The sequence below is a fragment of the Lepisosteus oculatus genome, chromosome 21 (assembly GCF_040954835.1).
Source record: "Lepisosteus oculatus isolate fLepOcu1 chromosome 21, fLepOcu1.hap2, whole genome shotgun sequence".
NCBI lineage: Eukaryota > Metazoa > Chordata > Actinopteri > Semionotiformes > Lepisosteidae > Lepisosteus > Lepisosteus oculatus.
Genome location: NC_090716.1, coordinates 2,121,087 through 2,140,825, shown reverse-complemented (window position 1 = coordinate 2,140,825; position 19,739 = coordinate 2,121,087). Strand labels below are relative to the sequence as shown.

The following is a 19,739-nucleotide window of genomic DNA, read 5'->3' as shown; positions in this document are numbered from 1 at the left end:
GTGCGGGCGCCCCCCTGCGGTGGACTTGCGCGCTGCGCCCGCCAGGCTAGACTCCGGGTCACCACGCCCCTCAACCGATCAATCACATCGATTAATCACTTAACGAACACGGGTTACAGGCGTTATCAATTCAATTCAATTCAAGGTGCTTTATTAGCATGACCGATGGGTACAATCGGTGTTGCCAAAGCAAATAAAAATAATAAAATTAACATGGAACAAAACAAAAAATAGAAGTAAATTAAAATCTACAGGCATATTACAGACATTTACAACAAAGACATATTATAAAATATCATCGCACCCTTCACAGCGAAGGGCACCCCACGGCTTACAGACGGCCGATTCACGTAAAGGATTGTTTCACTACCCGCAGAATCCGTTTCGTTAACACTTAATTTTAGATGGAGATCTGAATGGAAGTTTTACTGAAGGTCTTTCTGCGATCAGAAACTAGTTGTTTCACTGTGGACGGAGGATTCAGATCGCGGCGCCGGGTAGATGGTGTGATTACGCGATTATTTACTCGTGTACATCCACGAAGAATCACCTTAACTCATAAACTGAGCATTACAGCAGTCAGTATGTTTGGATCTACTAATTTGCGAGTGAACACCTTCTTCAAGTTTGCCTTAATGCCAGGGCCGACGTGCGGTTAATGTGGCCGTTAAAATTTCTGGTAGTCGAGGATTTTAGAGATTGTCGGCCCTTGTTTGATAGCGTGATTAAATGGAAAGTAAATATTTAGCTGTGTACACATAATAGGATTGTAAATAATAGGATTGTGACTTTTGAAAATAAAAGTGTAGTATTGCTTATCATTGAATATTAAAATGCAGTGGAATATGGACGCCTTATCGTCTTATTTACGAAAAAAAAATACTGAAAATTGATGGCGACGTGGCTTAAAGGCCAGCTTTAAAACGGAAAAAAACCCAAAACGAAACGTCAAGAAACACTAACTCGTGTTTCTTAAACTGGAATCGGAGACCGTAAACTGCCGGGTTGTGGAGGAACGCAGAAGCACAGCCTCATCTGTGTGTCAGGGTCAAACGAACGAACGGGTGAGAGAAATTAGTAAAAGAGATGATTAAAAACTGAAAAAAGAGCCGATTGTTGAGACTCGGGTTGTGTTGAGCCGCAGAGTTGAACAAAGCAGAGCGTTTGCGGCTTGTAATTATCCAAGCAAACGTCTTCCCACGTTGTGTAGGCGACACCCCCAGGGGAAAAAACCCCCACACTCGGGCGCGACTTCAGGTAGCCCAGGTGAGGTTCAGGTAATGCGAGGCACCGCAAACCTGCCCGGCAGCTTTGAGCGCAGGACGGCCCGTCTGGGCTGAGGCAGCAACACGGAAGTAAAGAGCGAGCCAATCTCAGGAGCTGCGCAAACCAGACGCGTGAATGTTTGGGTTTGAAGCAAGAGGAGTATTTAAGTATCGAGAGCTGAATTCCTCAACCATTCAGTCCCGCTCCTCGCTGCGGATGAACTCCTGCGTTGGACAGAGTTAAAGGAGTCGGCATGAAGACTACCGGCGGGCAGGTAAGGCGATATCGATAGGTGTTCGTCGTCAACATACAGCACACCCGCCCGGACAGATGCGCTTCTACGTGCATGAACCAGTTTCAGGTGAATGAATGCGAGTTCTTTTTTTCTCCCTCTCTCTCTGTCTCGGGTACTTGATCGCCTTTAGCTTTTTGATATAGTGCAACTGTATCCTAACTTCTTCGATCGCGCGAGTTACGAATTGCGCGCACAGCTCATTTTCTTCAACCCCCATGCTCCGGGTCTCCAGTATCCTGTAGCAGGAAGACGCCTGCTGCAGGTACAGTAGGTCGCGCTCGGTGGGTCGAGCTCGGCTCTGCTGGCTCTGCTATGGAACAGGTGCCCACTGTACCTCCAGGATGACGTCGATCACAGCAGCGTTCTGCATTAAGCCGGGGTTTCAGCCACTGGAATGAATTCCGCTGCAAAATCAAACCCTCTCTCCCGTTAAGGAAACGTTATTTTGAAGTTTTGTTTTCGATTTGTCTTGAAAATGCGCTGTCACGTCACGCCGTTCGTTTTCGGTTTGTTAGCGTGCTTGCGGTGGCTTGTTTTTGGTGGGAGCGACGAAAATAGACCGATCACACTGTCCCGTGGGCAGCGCAGCAAAGTCAAAATAGAGCATAGAAGCAAAAACATATCAGGACGTTGTTCGCAACCAAAGTAAAACAGTATAAACGGGTTTTAATTATGCGTAACTTGGCGGTTCACTACTGGAAAACTGACACAACTGGCATTGAATATAATTTGTTTCTTACTAATGCACGTATTCACTCTGCGTCTCTGTATTCTAGCTGTGAGACAGCTAATAATAATTGCTTACACTTATATAGTGCTTTTCTGGACACTCCACTCAAAGTGCTTTACAGGTAATGGGGATCCCCTCCACCCCCACCAGTGTGCAGCCCCACCTGGATGATGCTCCAGTCCTCTCACACACACCAGCTCTCAGTGGGGAGGAGAGCAGAGTGATGAAGCCAGTTCATGAACCGTGTTACTCAGTCAGTTTGCATTGCCTTGTTGTCATTGTATTCCTGTCTGTTTACCCTGTTGTACCTGCACTTTTATTCCTTGTGCTCTGCCCTAAATGAGCCGTATTGTAAGCTGCTCTGAATGAGGGTGAGTCTACAGGTAGATATCATTAATATTTCTATTAGTGAAACAAAGTAAACACCACGATTCTGCCCATCCTGACTTTGGGAGCAGGCGAGGGAACTTTGAAGGAATGTTTCGATCAGCCCCATTCCCAGTACAGCTCTGGTTTTGAACCTTAAACGCTGAGGCATTGCTGAGTGTGACTGACGCCCAGACCAGTGGATTTCTGCTGGAGAGATGAAACTGGGAGTTTCTGCTGAGCAGCACAGGGCTGTGGGAGTGAAGTCCAGTCAGCGCTCTGCCTGCTGGGACACTCATCAGAGGTGGGAGATTAGACAGTAGCGAGCTGTAAGCAGAGATATGTTACTGGGACACTTTCGGTTTTATTTGCTTAAAGCCTTAATTGGAATGACTGTAGGGCATGAGAGGTTGTTGGAAATAACCTTCTGGACTTATTTGTTTCGCAAGCACAAAAAAACCATAACACCACAATTCTGTGAGTTTCACAGCGAGTACAGCAGTGGGTCTGGCCAGGGTGTTATGGGACATGCTGTACGTTGTAAACAGAAAGCCCAGTCTCTTAAAGCTCCAGGGCTGAGCGGGCATGGAGGAGCTGTGACTAATGACGGTGGACATGGGATTCACATTGTCCATTGTCAGGACACCCCTTCCTGCAGCACACAGCTGGCAGTTCAGTGAAGCTTAGCAGGTGTGAGCCTGGTCAGTATCAGGATGGGAGACTCCTGGGAAAGTTAAGGTTTTCTGCTGGAAGAGGTGTTAGTGGGGCCAGTAGGGGGCGCTCACCCTGCGGTCTGTGTGGGTCCTGATGCCCTAGTATAGTGACAGGGACACTATACTGTAAACAGGCGCCGTCCTTCAGATGAGACATAAAACCAAGTTCCTGACTCTCTGTGACCATTAAAAACCCCGGTGTCCTGGCCTAATTTCCCCCTGGCCTTTACCAGTCATGGCCTCCTAATAACCCCCATCTCTGAACTGGCTTCATCACTCTGCTCTCCTCCCCACTGAGAGCTGGTGTGTGTGAGGGGACTGGAGCATCATCCAGGTGGGGCTGCACACTGGTGGTGGGGATGGAGGGGATCCCAATTACCTTTCCTACGGCAAACTCCCACAATTGGGAGACACCATGTAACCAGGGAGGTAGAGGTAGAGGGCAATCTGGGAAGTGGGGGAAAACCCCAACCTTAATGAGGAGAACATGCAGACTCCCCACAGAAGGTGCCACATGCTTGAATTGGACCCAGAACCCGAGAGCTGCAAGAGAGAAGTCCTAACCACCACGGCACTGCGATGCCGATGGTATGTCATGTGCAGATGACAGAGAACAGAGAAATGTGGAATGCGCTTTTACTCTCGTGACACAGCACACCCTTGCTCACAGAGCCTCATGGTCATGCTGGGCCTGCAGGTGTAACTCATTAGCTCTAGACTTGCATGGTCAGATGGAATATATCTGTAAATACACGTATACAAATAAAATAAAATAAAAATACACCCGTGTTCAAAAACCCCTGAACAGCACGGTGCCAGAAAGCTATCGAGCTGGTATTTTGCACACTTCCTTGACAGTCAGGTGGCACGCTGTTTTTGTTGGCTGCTCCTGTTTGGTTACGAGGAGAGAGAAGTGAGGTGCTGTGTGCCTGCACCTCCTGCTCCCCAGCTCCGCGCGTCCCCGGATCGTGAGCTCAGCCCCGCTCCCCCACGGGACACAGACTCCAGCTCCGGTGCTGCTCCAGCCAGGCTTCATCTGCTGCGGGCCAGAGCTCTCTGCCTCTCGGGATCGGAATCGGGAGAGAGGATGGTGCTTCTTTGAAAGCAAAAGATATCGTGATGTGTGACGGAGGAGAACATCTGTGAGAAACGGGAAAGGATAGGCAGACTACAGCCTCTTTAAGCAGTGCAAGTTCCCCTTTTAAAAGAGTGATTTGGCATTTTCACTATGACTGATCTCGACATTAAACCCGCCTTCTCATGATTATATCAGATTGGGCAACACCATCATTTACCATAGTAAAAGTCACTGAAGGTACTGCACAGTAAGAGAGATTAAAAGCGTGGTAAAGGCCGTAGGACATGAGAGAGAAAATAAAGCACATTTTTAGCTTTTGATACCTTTTCTGCATAAAGGGTGAAACTTGGCAGGCATTCAAACATTGTTGGCGTTATATATAACCACTTTCAGGTTCTGCAGCATCTCAAGAGTGCCTATACAGCAGGTCCCATTATTAAAGAGCAGACATTATTAGCTCGATCGACGGTGTTGTTGGCGTTGTTACAAATAGAAAATATCAGATCGTGACTGAGCGGATTGATCAATAAGCACATGAAATAATCATAACCCCCTAATTGTAAAGATTTTGCCAAGAATCTACCCGAGTGGTTGGTTTAATGGGAAGCACCTGAGTTCTCTGCTCTCTGGCACAGCTTGGGTGAAGAGTAATGAATCACGCACAGTGGGTTAGACAAAGATTTATCACCAGTGACAATGACACACCTAAACAAAACACAACATAAACAAACAAGTGACGCTATTTACAAACAAGGCATCTCAAAGGCCTATGTCCCGACCAAGCAGAAAAACCCCAGACTGCTCCCAAGTATTCAAATCCTGAATAACAGCTACACAGGTCCACAAGAGAGATCAACCTGCCTTCTAAACCAACAGAATAGGATCTGCAGGTAAATCTCTCTCGCTCTCACCCAGATGCTACAAAATGAAATGTGAAACTGTCTCCCTGTTCTAAAATGCACCCAATGTGCAGAAGAGGCCATTTTTAACCTGAGGATCCTCCATACAGGAAATCGGAGTTTGCTAAACGCAACAGAATGACCATCTCTCTTAACAAGGTGCAAATGCAGAACTCTAGGCTGTGCTTTACGGTTGATTTGGTCAAGGAGCTCTTGCCCAGCGCTTTCGTCTTTCTCTCTGCTACCCTGCTCCTCTCTCTTCTCTTCTGTCTCTTCCCATGCCTCCTCTCCCTCTCTCCCTCTGGACCTGCCTGTTTTTATGCCGCGTTCCTGGAGCGTAGGTGACCCTCTTCATGACTTCTCCCCCGGGACCTGATGAACCAAGGTAAACCTCACGATGGCTTTGATCAATGAATCTCACCCCACCCCCACCCCCGCATCTCAGCTAACACCCCCTTGCTCTGAAGCTCTGGAGAGCAGGGAATGTTGACGCGAGGCAGGTGCTGGCCATTGTCCCTTAGATTATAACACTTCCCAATAACCAGAACGCCATGTTTCAATAAGAAAGCCTTAGTGGTGCAATAGAAGGGCTTAATAATAATTACACTTGTATAGCAGCTTCTCTCCAGAAGAGTGCCAGGCTGCTGTAGGCTCACACAATGTACACAGGAAGAAGAGCGATTTCCAAGAAGTTGCACTTCTCAGCTCAAAGCGGAGCTCCGAGCAGCCCGCATCCCTCCCGCTGTGTCGCTGCTGCAGTTATTCCAGCAGATGACCAAAGCCCTGGCTGTTTACTGGAAGCTGTGGTTGTGCTTGACCCGCGGAGCTCTCTGTCGCCTCCGCCGGCTGATCCGACCGGTGTCGCCCGACCCGTGTCGCCTGCTGTCTGCCGGGACAGAGCCGCCCCGAATCGCTTCCCTAGATGACCGCGAGGGAATTTCAGCCGAGAGAAGGGTTTTTCCTTTCCTGCGCGGGGAGAGGATGTAGAGACGGACCCAGCGTGCCCTGCCCTGCCCTGGTTGCGGTCGGCCTGTGTTTTTGTGCGTTGCTCCTCTCTGTGCGGTTGATCCCCATCGCGCACACACGCTGCGGCCCTCCGGGAGGACCTCTCCCGCACTTCGCGTGATAGTGTGTGAAGATGCATTTCTTTTAACCCCTCGTTTCATTGCTGGGAATGGGGGGGGGGGGGGGTGCTTCAGGAGCCCAGACCCCGACCCCATGACCTCTACTTTCCTCCTTGAAATGCCAGCCCCAGGGGGAGACCTAGTTCACGGGGCTGCGGTTCAGCCGGAGGGCGACGTGTGTCTTCCGTGTGCTCGAGCCTTCCACCCAACCCGCAGGGCATTCTGGGTGTCCCGCCACTGGCCTGTGTGCGTCTCGAGCCGCGTGTTCAAGGCACTGGGACTGCTTGGGCTTCCATTTCTCCAGGTGAAACCCTAGGAATGTAGAAGTCTCTCTATATTATGGACTTTTGCCCATGCTAGCTTGTTTTAATTGACAGGATAACCAAGCATGACATGTTTTTTTGCATTTCCTGCCCAGAGTGAGGATTTAAAGACAGACCCCCAGTGTTGCCTGATTTGGCTGTGGCTGTATGTTTCTGTCTGGCTGTACTGTTATTCGCTGCTTTTCTGCATGGCTGTGCTGGGGTCCCAGTCCTGTCTGGCTGCCGGAGTTTCTGGGACGCGCTTGGGCTTGTCTCTCTAGGATAAGGGCTTCAGTGATAACAGACCGGTGGCTCCCCTGCATTCTTTCTGCTCATCTTGCCTTCCAGTGAGGCCACAGATCTCTTCTCCTGAGAGGTCTCTTGGCTCCAGTACAAACGTTTCGCCCCCAGGTCTTTGAGTTGCTGGGAAATCACGTTTGTCCTTCTCTCCTTTCCCCTGTTGCTTTGTAGACAATGATGTGAAAATAAAGAGCTTTCAGCCGGTGTGTCCTGAGACACATGTTTAAACCATTCCTGGGCTTCCATCTGTCCAACTCAGACCCTTGGAGTAGACGTGCAGGATTGCAGTGCCGGCTGTGGGTCCTGAATATTGCTCTACCCTGGAGAGTTCACACAACACACCTGTACCCCACCTGCGCCTCGAAATCTGTACCCCACAAAACACATCTGTACCCCACCTGCACCTCGAAATCTGTACCCCACAAAACACATCTGTACCCCACCTGCGCCTCGAAATCTGTACCCCACAAAACACATCTGTACCCCACCTGCGCCTCGAAATCTGTACCCCACAGAACACATCTGTACCCCACCTGCGCCTCGAAATCTGTACCCCACAGAACACATCTGTACCCCACCTGCACCTCCAAATCTGTACCACACAAAACACATCTGTACCCCACCTGTGCCTCCAAATCTGTACCCCACAGAACACATCTGTACCCCCTGTTGCTTCTCCACGGTCTCAGTGAAGGCTCCTAGACCAAACCCCACACCAGTTAACCCTGCACTGGGAAAGAGGATGCGAGGTGGGAATGATCCGCAGGCAGGGACAGCCATAAAGCTCCACTCCCACTCCCATCCCCCCACATTCAAACACATGGCTTGCTGTCAGCCGTGTGGAGCCCGGAGTGAACTATCGTGCCACGAGACAGGAATTAAACCACGTTGCTTCACCCAGAAGGGTGCAATAAAACTACTGTACACATCAAAAGTGAAAGTAAACACTATTTACAGGTTGTAAAGACCAGTTCTGAATGTTGACCCAAGGGAGCAGAAAAAACAGAAAACGGCACAGTGAGACTCTTTCTCCAGCCTGGGAGAGGGTGATTGCACTGTGCTGGTGAGTCCTGTTGAGTTTCAAGGGGAACTGCAGTCCCAATTTCTCAGACCAGTTATTACATCTCTGTAGCAAACTAAATTCATTGGAAATAAATTAAAATGTTAATTTTGAGTTAAGCACAAGATTGTGAACCGTGTGACAGAACTGTAAGTCGCCATGTTGTCACAGACTCACGGGCGAGAGCGAGAGTTCCCATTAATTGTGACGTGAGGCGGCCCTTCCTGCTCACTAGTCTCTGTAACGACACTAGTCTCTGTACTGTGATGTACGAGCGGATAAGTACAGTAGGTACAGGTTGTGCAGCAGACATTTCACCACAGAAATGTTCCCACATGATCTACATGCAGAGTTAACAAGTAGTATTTCCCGACCAAACCACCTCAAAGTCAAGAGCGATGTTTCTATTAGGTTAAAAGAGCCGGATTCACAAGCCTGCTTGTTGGCAGTGTAATAGAGCTGCTACACGTTAACCAGAAATTCTGTTGCCTCGTTCTGAATCGCAGAATATGGCGCTGCGCACACCTGGAAATTTACTTTGTGATGTCAGCTGGAGGTTTTACAAGTCACTGCGCACATTTTACATTCATTGCAGTTTGAAATGCGCTCATCAGTGCCGAATCTTTCCCACCCTGAAATATCTTCCCAGGCCTGCATCGAGCTCGAAGAAAACGTGGGAAACAACCACAGCTGTGAAGAGGCGGCCGCGTTGCTGAGCGCGGTAAGAGGGGGGGGCTCTCTCGGCTTGCGGAGCAGTTCTACTGCTGCAACAGCGCCATCATCAGGCAGAACACTGCCACTGCGGCCCTCCCGGCTCTCAAAGCCCACAGGTCTAATGACAGACTGTTTCTTTTTTTTTATTAGCCCTACACAATTTCTTGCATTAGGAATGCGTCTTTTCGCATACCCCAGCTTTTCTCTCTCTATGGAGACACAGACACACGGACAGGGAGAGAAGCTTGGGGTCAGAGCGCAGGATCTGCCATTGTACGGCACCCCTGGAGCAGTTGGGGTTCAGGGCCTTGCTCAGGGGCCCAACGGAGTAGGATTCCTCTGCCGGCTGCAGGATTTGAACCAGCAACCTTCCAGTCACAGGCGCAGATCCTGAGCCACAGAGCCTTATGCTCCGCCCGTAAGAGCATAAGAAAGTCATGCCACCCGTCTGCTGTTCAGTTAGTATCCCACAGCAAACTGGCAGATCTCTGCAAATACAGCAGGCTGATCAGCAATTATTATCAATAATTCACTTGATAATAACAGACCTCTCCAGTCTAAGAAACACTGAGATGCTTCAGGAAAATAGTGAATATGTATTCATTATTTTTTAACAGTGGATATACGTTATTTTATTTTATATTTCCGATATAAAATAATGAGATGTTTCTGCAAACCAACTTCTTTTGCTTTTGGATGGTGCTCCATGATGGCTCAACTCAGTGATGTGTTTGCTGCCCTTCCATCATTAGGAGGGGGCGTGTGACTACGTGCTGGTGTGCAGAAACATAGAGGACGAGCAGGAGAGCGAGAGCCACAAGAAGCAGGTGGCCTTCATCCAGCAACTGGAGAACAAGGGCTTCCAGATAGCGGTGAGGTCACATCAGCGCCCAAGGCCCCGCATGTCATTATGACATCACGCGCCTGCTGTCTGTTGCCATGGCAATGATGTCACCGGCTGGAGGGGGCGTGTGGAGACAGTAGATTGATTAGTACAAGGTTGTCTTCTCCCGTCCCTGTGCTTAATGTATATGATGAGGAAGAATTTTAACATTTTTTTAAGTATATAAAATTGTGACTATTTATAAAGCTCATATGCTTTTCTGCTTAGCAACAGAATAAAAGGATAATTCAAGCATATTATTTGACCTTTTGACATTAATATTACATCCAAGAAGAATGTTTGTAGAGAGAAAAAACATCTCCTCATATGGAAACTTAGAGTGAGCTTCCCTGTGTGGATTTGCTGTATAAAACTTATTGTATTCATCATCTCAGGGGGATAGATTCTTACAGATCTGGATGAGAGACTGCTCTCAGGTCTGCATGATCTTATCCTCCTCATGTGCATGCATGAAGGACTGACCACACCTCACTTGAGTGAAGAGTTTTCTTCGACAGTAAGCACCCGGGCAGCTTGTTTCTCCGAGGCAAGCGCCTGTTTCTCCGCTGAGCTGGTCATTCTGTGTTTGCATAGACACAGTAGGGCGCTGGAGTTAGCCCTCTTTTAAAATCGGCATGAAAAAAATCGATTTTCCCAAAGTTTCACGTATTTGCTGAAAAATCAAATGGCGGCTGGCAAGCCCCCAAGAAACTGCCCGACGTGTTCATCTCACCAGGGTTTTGCCTTTGTCTGAGGGGGTGGGGGGCTGAGTGAGGGACTGAAATGCTGAGTTTATTTAACCACTGCAAAAAGGAATGCGCCTCTACGCAGAGTGTGGCGGGCCAGTGATTCTGTGTGTGTTTGCAGTCCTGTGTGTACGGGAAAAAGACATTCTATGGGATCCGGACCCCCAAGGACATCTTTTTCAAGTACAAGTACCTGCTGAAGGTGTCCGACTCCTGTAACTGGATTGGCGATCTGAGGGACTCGGTCTCTGAGCCCACCAGGTGAGCCCCCCTTCTCCAGCCCGCTGCGGCGGGGTCCAGGACATTTGCGGTGGAAACGTTTGATGCAGTTTCTTGGTCCCTGCGTGTCAGACAGTGTGGGACTCTTCCGCTGAGGCCTGGGAAACTGCATCAAAAACTGTTCGCAGGCCCTAGGCACTTTCACCCCCGAAAAAGAGGGGGAAACGCCAATTGAACTACTTGTATGTCGACTGACATGACGCACTTTAAACTATAAGATTTCCCCCTGGCCCTCACCAGCCATGGCCTCCTACTAACCCCCCTCTCTGAACTGGCTTCATCACTCTGCTCTCCTCCCCACTGAGAGCTGGTGTGTGTGAGAGGACTGGAGCATCATCCAGGTGGGGCTGCACACTGGTGGGGGTGGAGGGGATCCCCATGACCTGTAAAGAGCTCTGAGTGGAGTGTCCAGAAAAGTGCTATACAAGTGTAAGCAATTCTTATTATTATTAAATGTTAAACCACGTGATTGATGGAGCGAGTCAAGTGACCATCACTTCAATACTTCTAGTTTCTAGAACAGGCACTAAATAGTGTAGGATTATTGATCTGGAGCACCGAGAGTTGACCGCAAGCATGTTGTTCCAGCTCGTTTTTCGTTAGTCACTACTGTTTCCCTCCTTTGTAGGCCCTAAACATTTCGTAGGCCCTAGGCAATGATCAACTATGGATCGATCGGAATTTGTGTGATTCCATTGTCTCTCTATCACAGTCCTTGTTGTGCAACACTAGGTGACTATTCTTCCATTAAAATGTTCGTTCTAAACTGGCCCAGGGAGAGTTTCAGCAAGTGTGAACAAGTTAACCTGACATTGGACATTGTGCTAATTGCATTTCTTTCCCCAAGCAATAACCTAGTCACGGATAACCGAATTGTGCCAGATATCCTACACAGATGCCCGCCATGTTCTTATTTCGCCATGGAAGTTATCTGATCCTAAAATATAATGATTTTATCTTCCAGGATTAGGGTGGCACACTTCATTCTCTTTAACACCTATCTCAATAATGGAGGTGAGTGTCCCTTCACTTACATGTCTGTTACATCGCTGCAATCTTTAACTTGTATGTAAGATGTGTATTCAGAGCCCAGATCTGACCAGGAACTTGCCTAAGGAACCTCTAAGCATCAGATGAGCTCTAAAGCCCACCACCTGACATTGGGTTGCTGGATCTCTCTTGGTCGTTCTGGCGAATGATATCGCAGTAACACTCTTACCTTAAAAATGAAAAATACGATACACTTTTCTAATCTCCAAGGGGGAAAATTCAGTTGCCGGGCACAGCTCATGCACATACAATAAATAATATGAAACACTGCACAGACATGCCAATTACTTAAGAACAGGCAGGCACCGTACTGTACATTCTCCAGAGAGTGACACGACTGATCACACCACGCAGTGCACAAGACCAGTAAGAGTCCAGGATAAGATGCCTGAGAGGTCTCTGGAGCTAATCAGCGCACGAGTGGCTGAAGGAGGAGAGGATCTCCTAAAGCTCTCTGTGGTGCAGCGGGGATACTTACACCTGAGAGTTCCCGAGGGAAATTTGGCCAGGATGCCGGGGTGACACCCCCTACTCTTTTCGAGATGCGCCCCGGGATTTTGAATGACGCAGAAGAGGCTTTTTTGATCCAGGATCTCTGTGTGGAGAGGATTCCACACATCCCCCACTATAAGCGTGGCCTCTTCCGTACTGTGTCCCAATAATGGCACCCACCCTCTTCATAACTCTGTTAAGGCGAACAGAGTCTCTCTTCTGTATGTCCCCCCCCCCTCACAACACATACATGCATAAAAGACCACACTGGCCACCACCCTCTGATAGAAACAAAAGAGCAAAAGTCAATTTTGAGTTTGGGGAATAAATTAAAAGTATGTGTAGGGCTTGGGGAGACTCTCAGACTGTGCTTCTCAGTTTGTTCCTGGAGAGAACAGATCTCGGTATCCCACGACTCACACCAATGTGACACCAGAGAGGAAGGCATCCAGTACACCTTTTACTACATAGAGACCTAAGCACCCCACAGAGGTGGTAACTGGCAGTTATGTACATCCCTCTCATTTTCATTTAGGAAAAGTAAACCTTGCTGTCTGACAGGGTGCTCAGTGTTTCTGGTGTCCTCTCTTTCAGAGGGGCTGAAGGACCTCCTTCATGAGCACGTCTTTGAAACAACGTTCTCGCTGCACGAGGTAAATATGCACAGCTACGCAAGCAGGCTGGTCTCCGAGCCTCTTGCATTCTTTTAAACCCCACCCTTCGTTTCTCTCTTTCTTGAAACCTCCTTCAGTATCTCCATTTTCACTTCTCTGACTTGAAGCCGAAAAATATAGAAAACCTCGCATCACCCCGTAGAGGTCAAAGACAAAAAAACCCACATCGAACGATTGCTTGTCAAAAACGATGGACAGCATTCCATCGCTGAGTGAGGAATTCCCTGGCATGACTGCCCATTTCTGCACTCTCACCCTTGAACTTCAGATGTCTAACAATTTGTCAGTGCTCTGCACAAGAGTACACCTTTGGCCTGCAAACCTGCTGGTTCAGGTAGTTCCTATGTCTGCTGGGGGGCCTGAGTTATACCCTCGGTTACCCTGGTAGATATATTTTTAGAGCAGTGCCACTCTATTATAATATCCTTACTCTTATACAGCACTTTTCTGGACTCTCCACTCAGAGCTCTTTACAGGTCATGGGGATCCCCTCCACCCCCACCAGTGTGCAGCCCCCCCTGGATGATGCTCCAGTCCCCTCACACACACCAGCTCTCAGTGGGGAGGAGAGCAGAGTGATGAAGCCAGTTCAGAGAGGGGGGTTATTAGGAGGCCATGACTGGTAAAGGCCAGGGGGAAATTGGGCCAGGACACCGGGGTAACACCCCTGCTCTTTTCGAGAAACGTCCTGGGATTTTTAATGACCACAGAGAGTCAGGACCTCAGTTTTATGTCTTATCTGAAGTACGGCGCCTTTTTACAGTACAGTGTCCCCGACACTATACTGGGGCATCAGGACCCACACAGACCACAGGGTGAGCGCCCCCTACTGGCCCCACTAACACCTCTTCCAGCAGCAGCCTCAGCTTTCCCAGGAGTCTCCCATCCAGGTACTGACCAGGCTCACACTGCTGAGCTCCAGTAGGGCTGCCAGCTGGGAGCTGCAGGGCGATATGGCTGCTGGCTGTTGAGAAGCCAGTGGAGCAGACCGGGCTATACCAGACCTCCCTTCTTTCTGAGCTCTTCCTGCCCTCTAGACCTGGGTATGCGCTGCTTTGGAAGTTTGGGTTGAATTCATCAGCCCCTCTCTGGATTCCGGTTCTCTCCCAATATCCCCACCACCTTCTTGAATTCAGGATAAAGAGATTCCTTTAATCCTCGGTACGCGGCAGACTGATTGGAATGACAAACGGTCAACTGTCCAGTGTTGACACCTGTCTCTTGCTTTCAGGAGGAGAAACAGAAAGAACTGAGGGAGAAATGGGCGCGCTGGACAGCCTGTTTCCAGTGGCAACCCATCGATGATGTGCGGTGAGGACCGTAGGCCTCAGTTAAATGAGTTAAATGAGTTAAGCAAAGCACTTAATTAATCAGTTAATCAGTTAAGCAAAGCACTTCTTAGTTTGGGGAAAAAAAGATTGATTGCTATTAGGCACAACATTGCCTCATTGAATTGAACAGCCAAAACACCGAGCACATAACGGAGTGAGCACAAACCTATCCACCTGGTAGCATATACTTGGGCATATCCTGTTGCACTGCTATTAATATTACAGGCACACGGACGTGCTGTAGGAAAATTGCACATTTTAATATGGTGGAGTTCTTCCTATTCCTATATTTGGAATTTGGAACTTGAAACTTAATGCAGTTAGCGTAACATGCGATTGTGAACATATAAAGGCGTAATGCACGTTCAATCATGTGATATATTGACCTTCTGTAATGTGATCAGTAGCCCACAGGCCTGCAGTATCTAATCATTCAATCAGTCCACGAGCTAGATAGTCAAATGAGCCTGGAAGGGTACAGTTTTATTTGCATCTGTGCTATGAAGTGCATATTGTCTGTTGGCTTGTGGCCTCAGGGCTATCTGATGGGTCTGTGTGTGTGTGTCAGGAACTACCTCGGGGAGAAGGTGGCACTGTATTTCCTGTGGCTGGGCTGGTACACCACCTTGCTGATCCCTGCTGCTATATTGGGGATGGTTGTGTTCCTGAATGGACTAGCCTTCTTCGATAACAACCCCGTCATGTGAGTAAAGGCACTGTGGAAAAGGGCAGACAACTCCACCGAGTTTAGAAATTTAAAAGTGTGGAAAACTGTACCTTGGTAGGCCATTGTAAAAACTGGAAGAATGGCAGTAAGACATGTTCAATTGTGCTAAAAGCACAGAGAGGTAAGGAAAAAGCATTGTACACTGCAAAGCACCGCAGATGTGCAGTATAAGCATAGTAAATGAATGAGAAAATGGCAGAACATATAGCACATTTTCATAAGGTCATCAATTTATATTTTCTATTATCTATTCACCACCTAACCTGCTATTTAAATGTCTTTAAAGGCTTTGAAATGTAATATGTTTTGTTGTCATGAACAAATAACAAAGTCAAAGCAGTTTTTGTTTGATGAATCTGTCTCTTGTGTCTGTGTGCTGGCAGCTCAGAGGTGTGCGATGCCAACACCATGATGTGCCCGCTGTGTGATAAGAAGTGTCCTGTGTGGCAGCTCTCAGAGACCTGCACCTATGCTAAGGTATGCCTCAAACTGCAGCAGGGCGATGCCCTTGTGCGCCTCCTGCAGGCTGGCAGTGAAACGGTCCTGCCATCACACTGTCAGTCCAGGTTTTAGATCAAAGCAAAAAAAGCTTTAATTCTCCTGGAACCTCATTAGAGGGCAAATATGGGGTGCAATGTCACACATTTTCAGGAAAGCAGAAGAAAGAAAACAAAAAAAAAATGTGGTTACTTATGGCTCCTAAATTAAGAGCAGGAATAGGATATGAGGGCATCAGTGCCAGTCAGTATATATGCCAATATAAAGTAGTGTTGAAGGCTGGTCTGTGCACATCTGGCCAGCACTAGATACACTGCTGAAGCCCTGCACAGCCTGAGGGTGGACAGCAGCACAGCTCCTGCCATGCGCCTGACCAGCTGCAGGCGGTCAGCAGCACAGCCCCTAACCTGAGCCTGACCAGCTGCAGGCTGGAACAGGTCAGCGGTCAGCAGCACAGCCCCTAACCAGAGCCTGACCAGCTGCAGGCTGGAACAGGACAGCGGTCAGCAGCACAGCCTCTAACCTGAGCCTGACCAGCTGGAGGCTGGAACAGGTCAGTGGTCAGCAGCGCAGCCCCTAACCTGAGCCTGACCAGCTGCAGGCTGGAACAGGACAGCGGTCAGCAGCACAGCCCCTAACCTGAGCCTGACCAGCTGCAGGCTGGAACAGGACAGCGGTCAGCAGCACAGCCTCTAACCTGAGCCTGACCAGCTGCAGGCTGGAACAGGACAGCGGTCAGCGGTCAGCAGCACAGCCCCTGCCCTGAGCCTGACCAGCTGCAGGCTGGAACAGGTCAGCGGTCAGCAGCACAGCCCCTAACCAGAGCCTGACCAGCTGCAGGCTGGAACAGGACAGCGGTCAGCAGCACAGCCTCTAACCTGAGCCTGACCAGCTGGAGGCTGGAACAGGTCAGTGGTCAGCAGCGCAGCCCCTAACCTGAGCCTGACCAGCTGCAGGCTGGAACAGGACAGCGGTCAGCAGCACAGCCCCTAACCTGAGCCTGACCAGCTGCAGGCTGGAACAGGACAGCGGTCAGCAGCACAGCCTCTAACCTGAGCCTGACCAGCTGCAGGCTGGAACAGGACAGCGGTCAGCGGTCAGCAGCACAGCCCCTGCCCTGAGCCTGACCAGCTGCAGGCTGGAACAGGTCAGCGGTCAGCGGTCAGCAGCACAGCCCCTGCCCTGAGCCTGACCAGCTGCAGGCTGGAACAGGTCAGCGGTCAGCAGTCAGCAGCACAGCCCCTAACCTGAGCCTGACCAGCTGCAGGCTGGAACAGGTCAGCGGTCAGCAGCACAGCCCCTAACCAGAGCCTGACCAGCTGCAGGCTGGAACAGGACAGCGGTCAGCAGCACAGCCTCTAACCTGAGCCTGACCAGCTGGAGGCTGGAACAGGTCAGTGGTCAGCAGCGCAGCCCCTAACCTGAGCCTGACCAGCTGCAGGCTGGAACAGGACAGCGGTCAGCAGCACAGCCCCTAACCTGAGCCTGACCAGCTGCAGGCTGGAACAGGACAGCGGTCAGCGGTCAGCAGCACAGCCCCTGCCCTGAGCCTGACCAGCTGCAGGCTGGAACAGGTCAGCGGTCAGCGGTCAGCAGCACAGCCCCTGCCCTGAGCCTGACCAGCTGCAGGCTGGAACAGGTCAGCGGTCAGCGGTCAGCAGCACAGCCCCGGCCCTGAGCCTGACCAGCTGCAGGCTGGAACAGGACAGCGGTCAGCGGTCAGCAGCACAGCCCCGGCCCTGAGCCTGACCAGCTGCAGGCTGGAACAGGTCAGCGGTCAGCGGTCAGCAGCACAGCCCCTGCCCTGAGCCTGACCAGCTGCAGGCTGGAACAGGTCAGCGGTCAGCGGTCAGCAGCACGGCCCCTGCCCTGAGCCTGACCAGCTGCAGGCTGGAACAGGTCAGCGGTCAGCGGTCAGCAGCACAGCCCCTAACCTGAGCCTTTCCTTGTCCCCGCAGGTCACCCACCTATTCGACAACGAGGGCACTGTGTTCTTCGCCATGTTCATGGCCGTGTGGGGTGAGTCTCTGTGCCCCAGGAGGCACAGGAAAGTGTTTCACATAATTCGTTACATTTATATACAGGTATTAATATACAAATATATAGAGATTTTTTTACGTGCAAAGAAACATTCACCAAAAATGTGTGCTGAACCGTACAGTATATGTCTGTATCTTTGCATTTCTGTGTGGGTTCATCATGCTGTAATAGACCAGTGTGTGTGTGCATGTGTGTGCGGGCATGTATGTGTATGTAAATATATGTGTGCGTGTTGTTGCAAGTGCGTGCAAGTGTGTGTAAACATACATGTGCATGTTGTTGCAAGTGTGTGTACGTGTGTGTAAACCTATGCGTGCATGTTGTTGTGAGTGTGTGTATGCATGAGTGTGTGCGTGTGCACGTGTATGCATGTACATGTGTGTGTGCGCACACGTGTGTACGAGTGTATCTCAGCCGCTCGCCCCAGACCCTCGCTGTTTCACATCTCCCCCCGGCTGTCTCTGCTGTTCCCAGCCACCGTGTTCCTGGAGTTCTGGAAGCGCCATCGAGCGGAGTACGTCTGCAAGTGGAAAGTGTTCAACTGGTGTGAGGAGGAGGTACTGTGAGTGTTCTGGGGAGTGTGTCGTGTTTGGTTTTAGAACAGGGAATCGGTACGACTGAAAACGGACTGGGCCCGTCAGCAGGTCCTGACCCCCGAAGACATGAGCAGAAGAACACCAGAAAGGGCAGAAACAGGGGCCAGTCATGGGAGCAGATGAGAACATGGATCCCAGCTGGTTCTTGAAAGACACCAGGCCCTCGGCTTTGGACGCATGGCTGGGCAGCTTTTTCCTGACTCTCTCCCCCCTGTTCTGGTCCCGTTCCGACTTTCTGGGTTTTGAGGGCAGGGACCCGAGGCCCCTGTAGTCTGCGGTTCTGGGGGGTGGGGGTGGAGAAGGGTCTGCCCGGCGTGACCAGCCCCGCTGTGTCGTCCCGCAGGAGGAGCTGATCCTGGACGTGGTGGACAATCCTTCCTGCCAGCCCCAGCCCTACCTGCACTCCTACCTGCGCAGCACCCTGGTCCTGATCCTCGTCACCCTCATGGTGAGTGCCTGGCCCGAGTCCGAGGGCTGCCACACGCGCACGGGAGGGGGCGAACATCGGAGAGGACACAACAGGAGGAGGCCATGTGGCCCTCCTGGTCTGTGAGGTAGTTGGTAGCCAATTGACTGTTAATTGAAGCCAATTGACTGTTAATTGAAGATGATTTTTGTGTAAATTGAAGCCAATTGACTAAGTTAATTTAAGCAAATTGAGCTAATTGAAGCCAATTGACTGAGCTAATTGAAGCCAATTGACTGAGCTAATTGAAGCCAATTGACTGAGCTAATTGAAGCCAATTGACTGAGCTAATTGAAGCCAATTGACTGAGCTTATTGAAGCCAATTGACTGAGCTAATTGAAGTTAGTAGTTCAAGAATGGGGAGTAATTGTTCCAGGGTTCACTGGGGCTTTCGGGAGAACCAGCCTCTGTAATTGTAGCTCTTGAGCAGTTTTACTGAGGACACAGCCAGGGTCAGAACCGTCCAGCTCAGAGGTGCACAGCCAGCTCCTGTAACAATTGTGATTACCAGTAATAACTTTCATTATAATTAACGCCCTGCTAAATCTACCAGAAGTTAAAGGTTTAAGGATTAACCATTTGAAAACTTGTCTGATTTGAACAGACAGATTTCGCTTATGCGGAACTCATGTTGAGTCACAGAACAGTTCGAATCTTCTGAGAAAAGTTGTGGGCAATGAAGTCATTACATTAAGAACTGATTCCCGCAAACTGTTCTGTGCTTTTCATTATTAAACATGATATATCAAAGTGGAAGAAAATCCCTATTGCATCTATCATCTATCAAAGATAAAGTATGGAGAACAAAGTCATTGGACTAACAACTGTCACAATATCATAGTTGGCTCTAAACAGCACATTTATGGCCTGGAGCGAGAAAATACCGGGTGCGTTCATTTGTGCAGCTACATCGACAGTAACGAGCTTCTGAATCGTTACGAAAAAAGAGTTGTAAAAGCACCAACTTCTATAACTACGGTCCTAGTTATATATCGATTGTAAGTATAAGGATAAACTACTGCAAGGAATCGGTCCACCCGAGCTAACAAGATCGTAATAATGTCGACGCCCAGTAAGGCAGACACTGTGGAATAGGTGCCGGTCCTGGG

The 19,739-nt window shown here is 49.6% G+C and overlaps 1 protein-coding gene across 1 annotated transcript in view; it reads left to right on the top strand.

Moving 5' to 3' along the window:
- The first annotated feature begins 1,267 nt into the window (after positions 1-1,267).
- Positions 1,268-19,739, top strand: part of LOC102688340 (anoctamin-9) — a 30,007-nt gene continuing 11,535 nt past the window's right edge. Inside the window, exons 1-12 of the mRNA XM_069181708.1 lie at positions 1,268-1,540; positions 8,783-8,854; positions 9,600-9,719; positions 10,598-10,737; positions 11,720-11,769; positions 12,892-12,950; positions 14,203-14,282; positions 14,871-15,005; positions 15,413-15,506; positions 17,486-17,546; positions 18,042-18,124; positions 18,507-18,611. Coding sequence (XP_069037809.1) covers positions 1,520-1,540; positions 8,783-8,854; positions 9,600-9,719; positions 10,598-10,737; positions 11,720-11,769; positions 12,892-12,950; positions 14,203-14,282; positions 14,871-15,005; positions 15,413-15,506; positions 17,486-17,546; positions 18,042-18,124; positions 18,507-18,611 — 1,020 coding nt within the window. The 5' untranslated portion in view covers positions 1,268-1,519. The remainder of the gene's footprint in view (positions 1,541-8,782; positions 8,855-9,599; positions 9,720-10,597; positions 10,738-11,719; positions 11,770-12,891; positions 12,951-14,202; positions 14,283-14,870; positions 15,006-15,412; positions 15,507-17,485; positions 17,547-18,041; positions 18,125-18,506; positions 18,612-19,739) is intronic.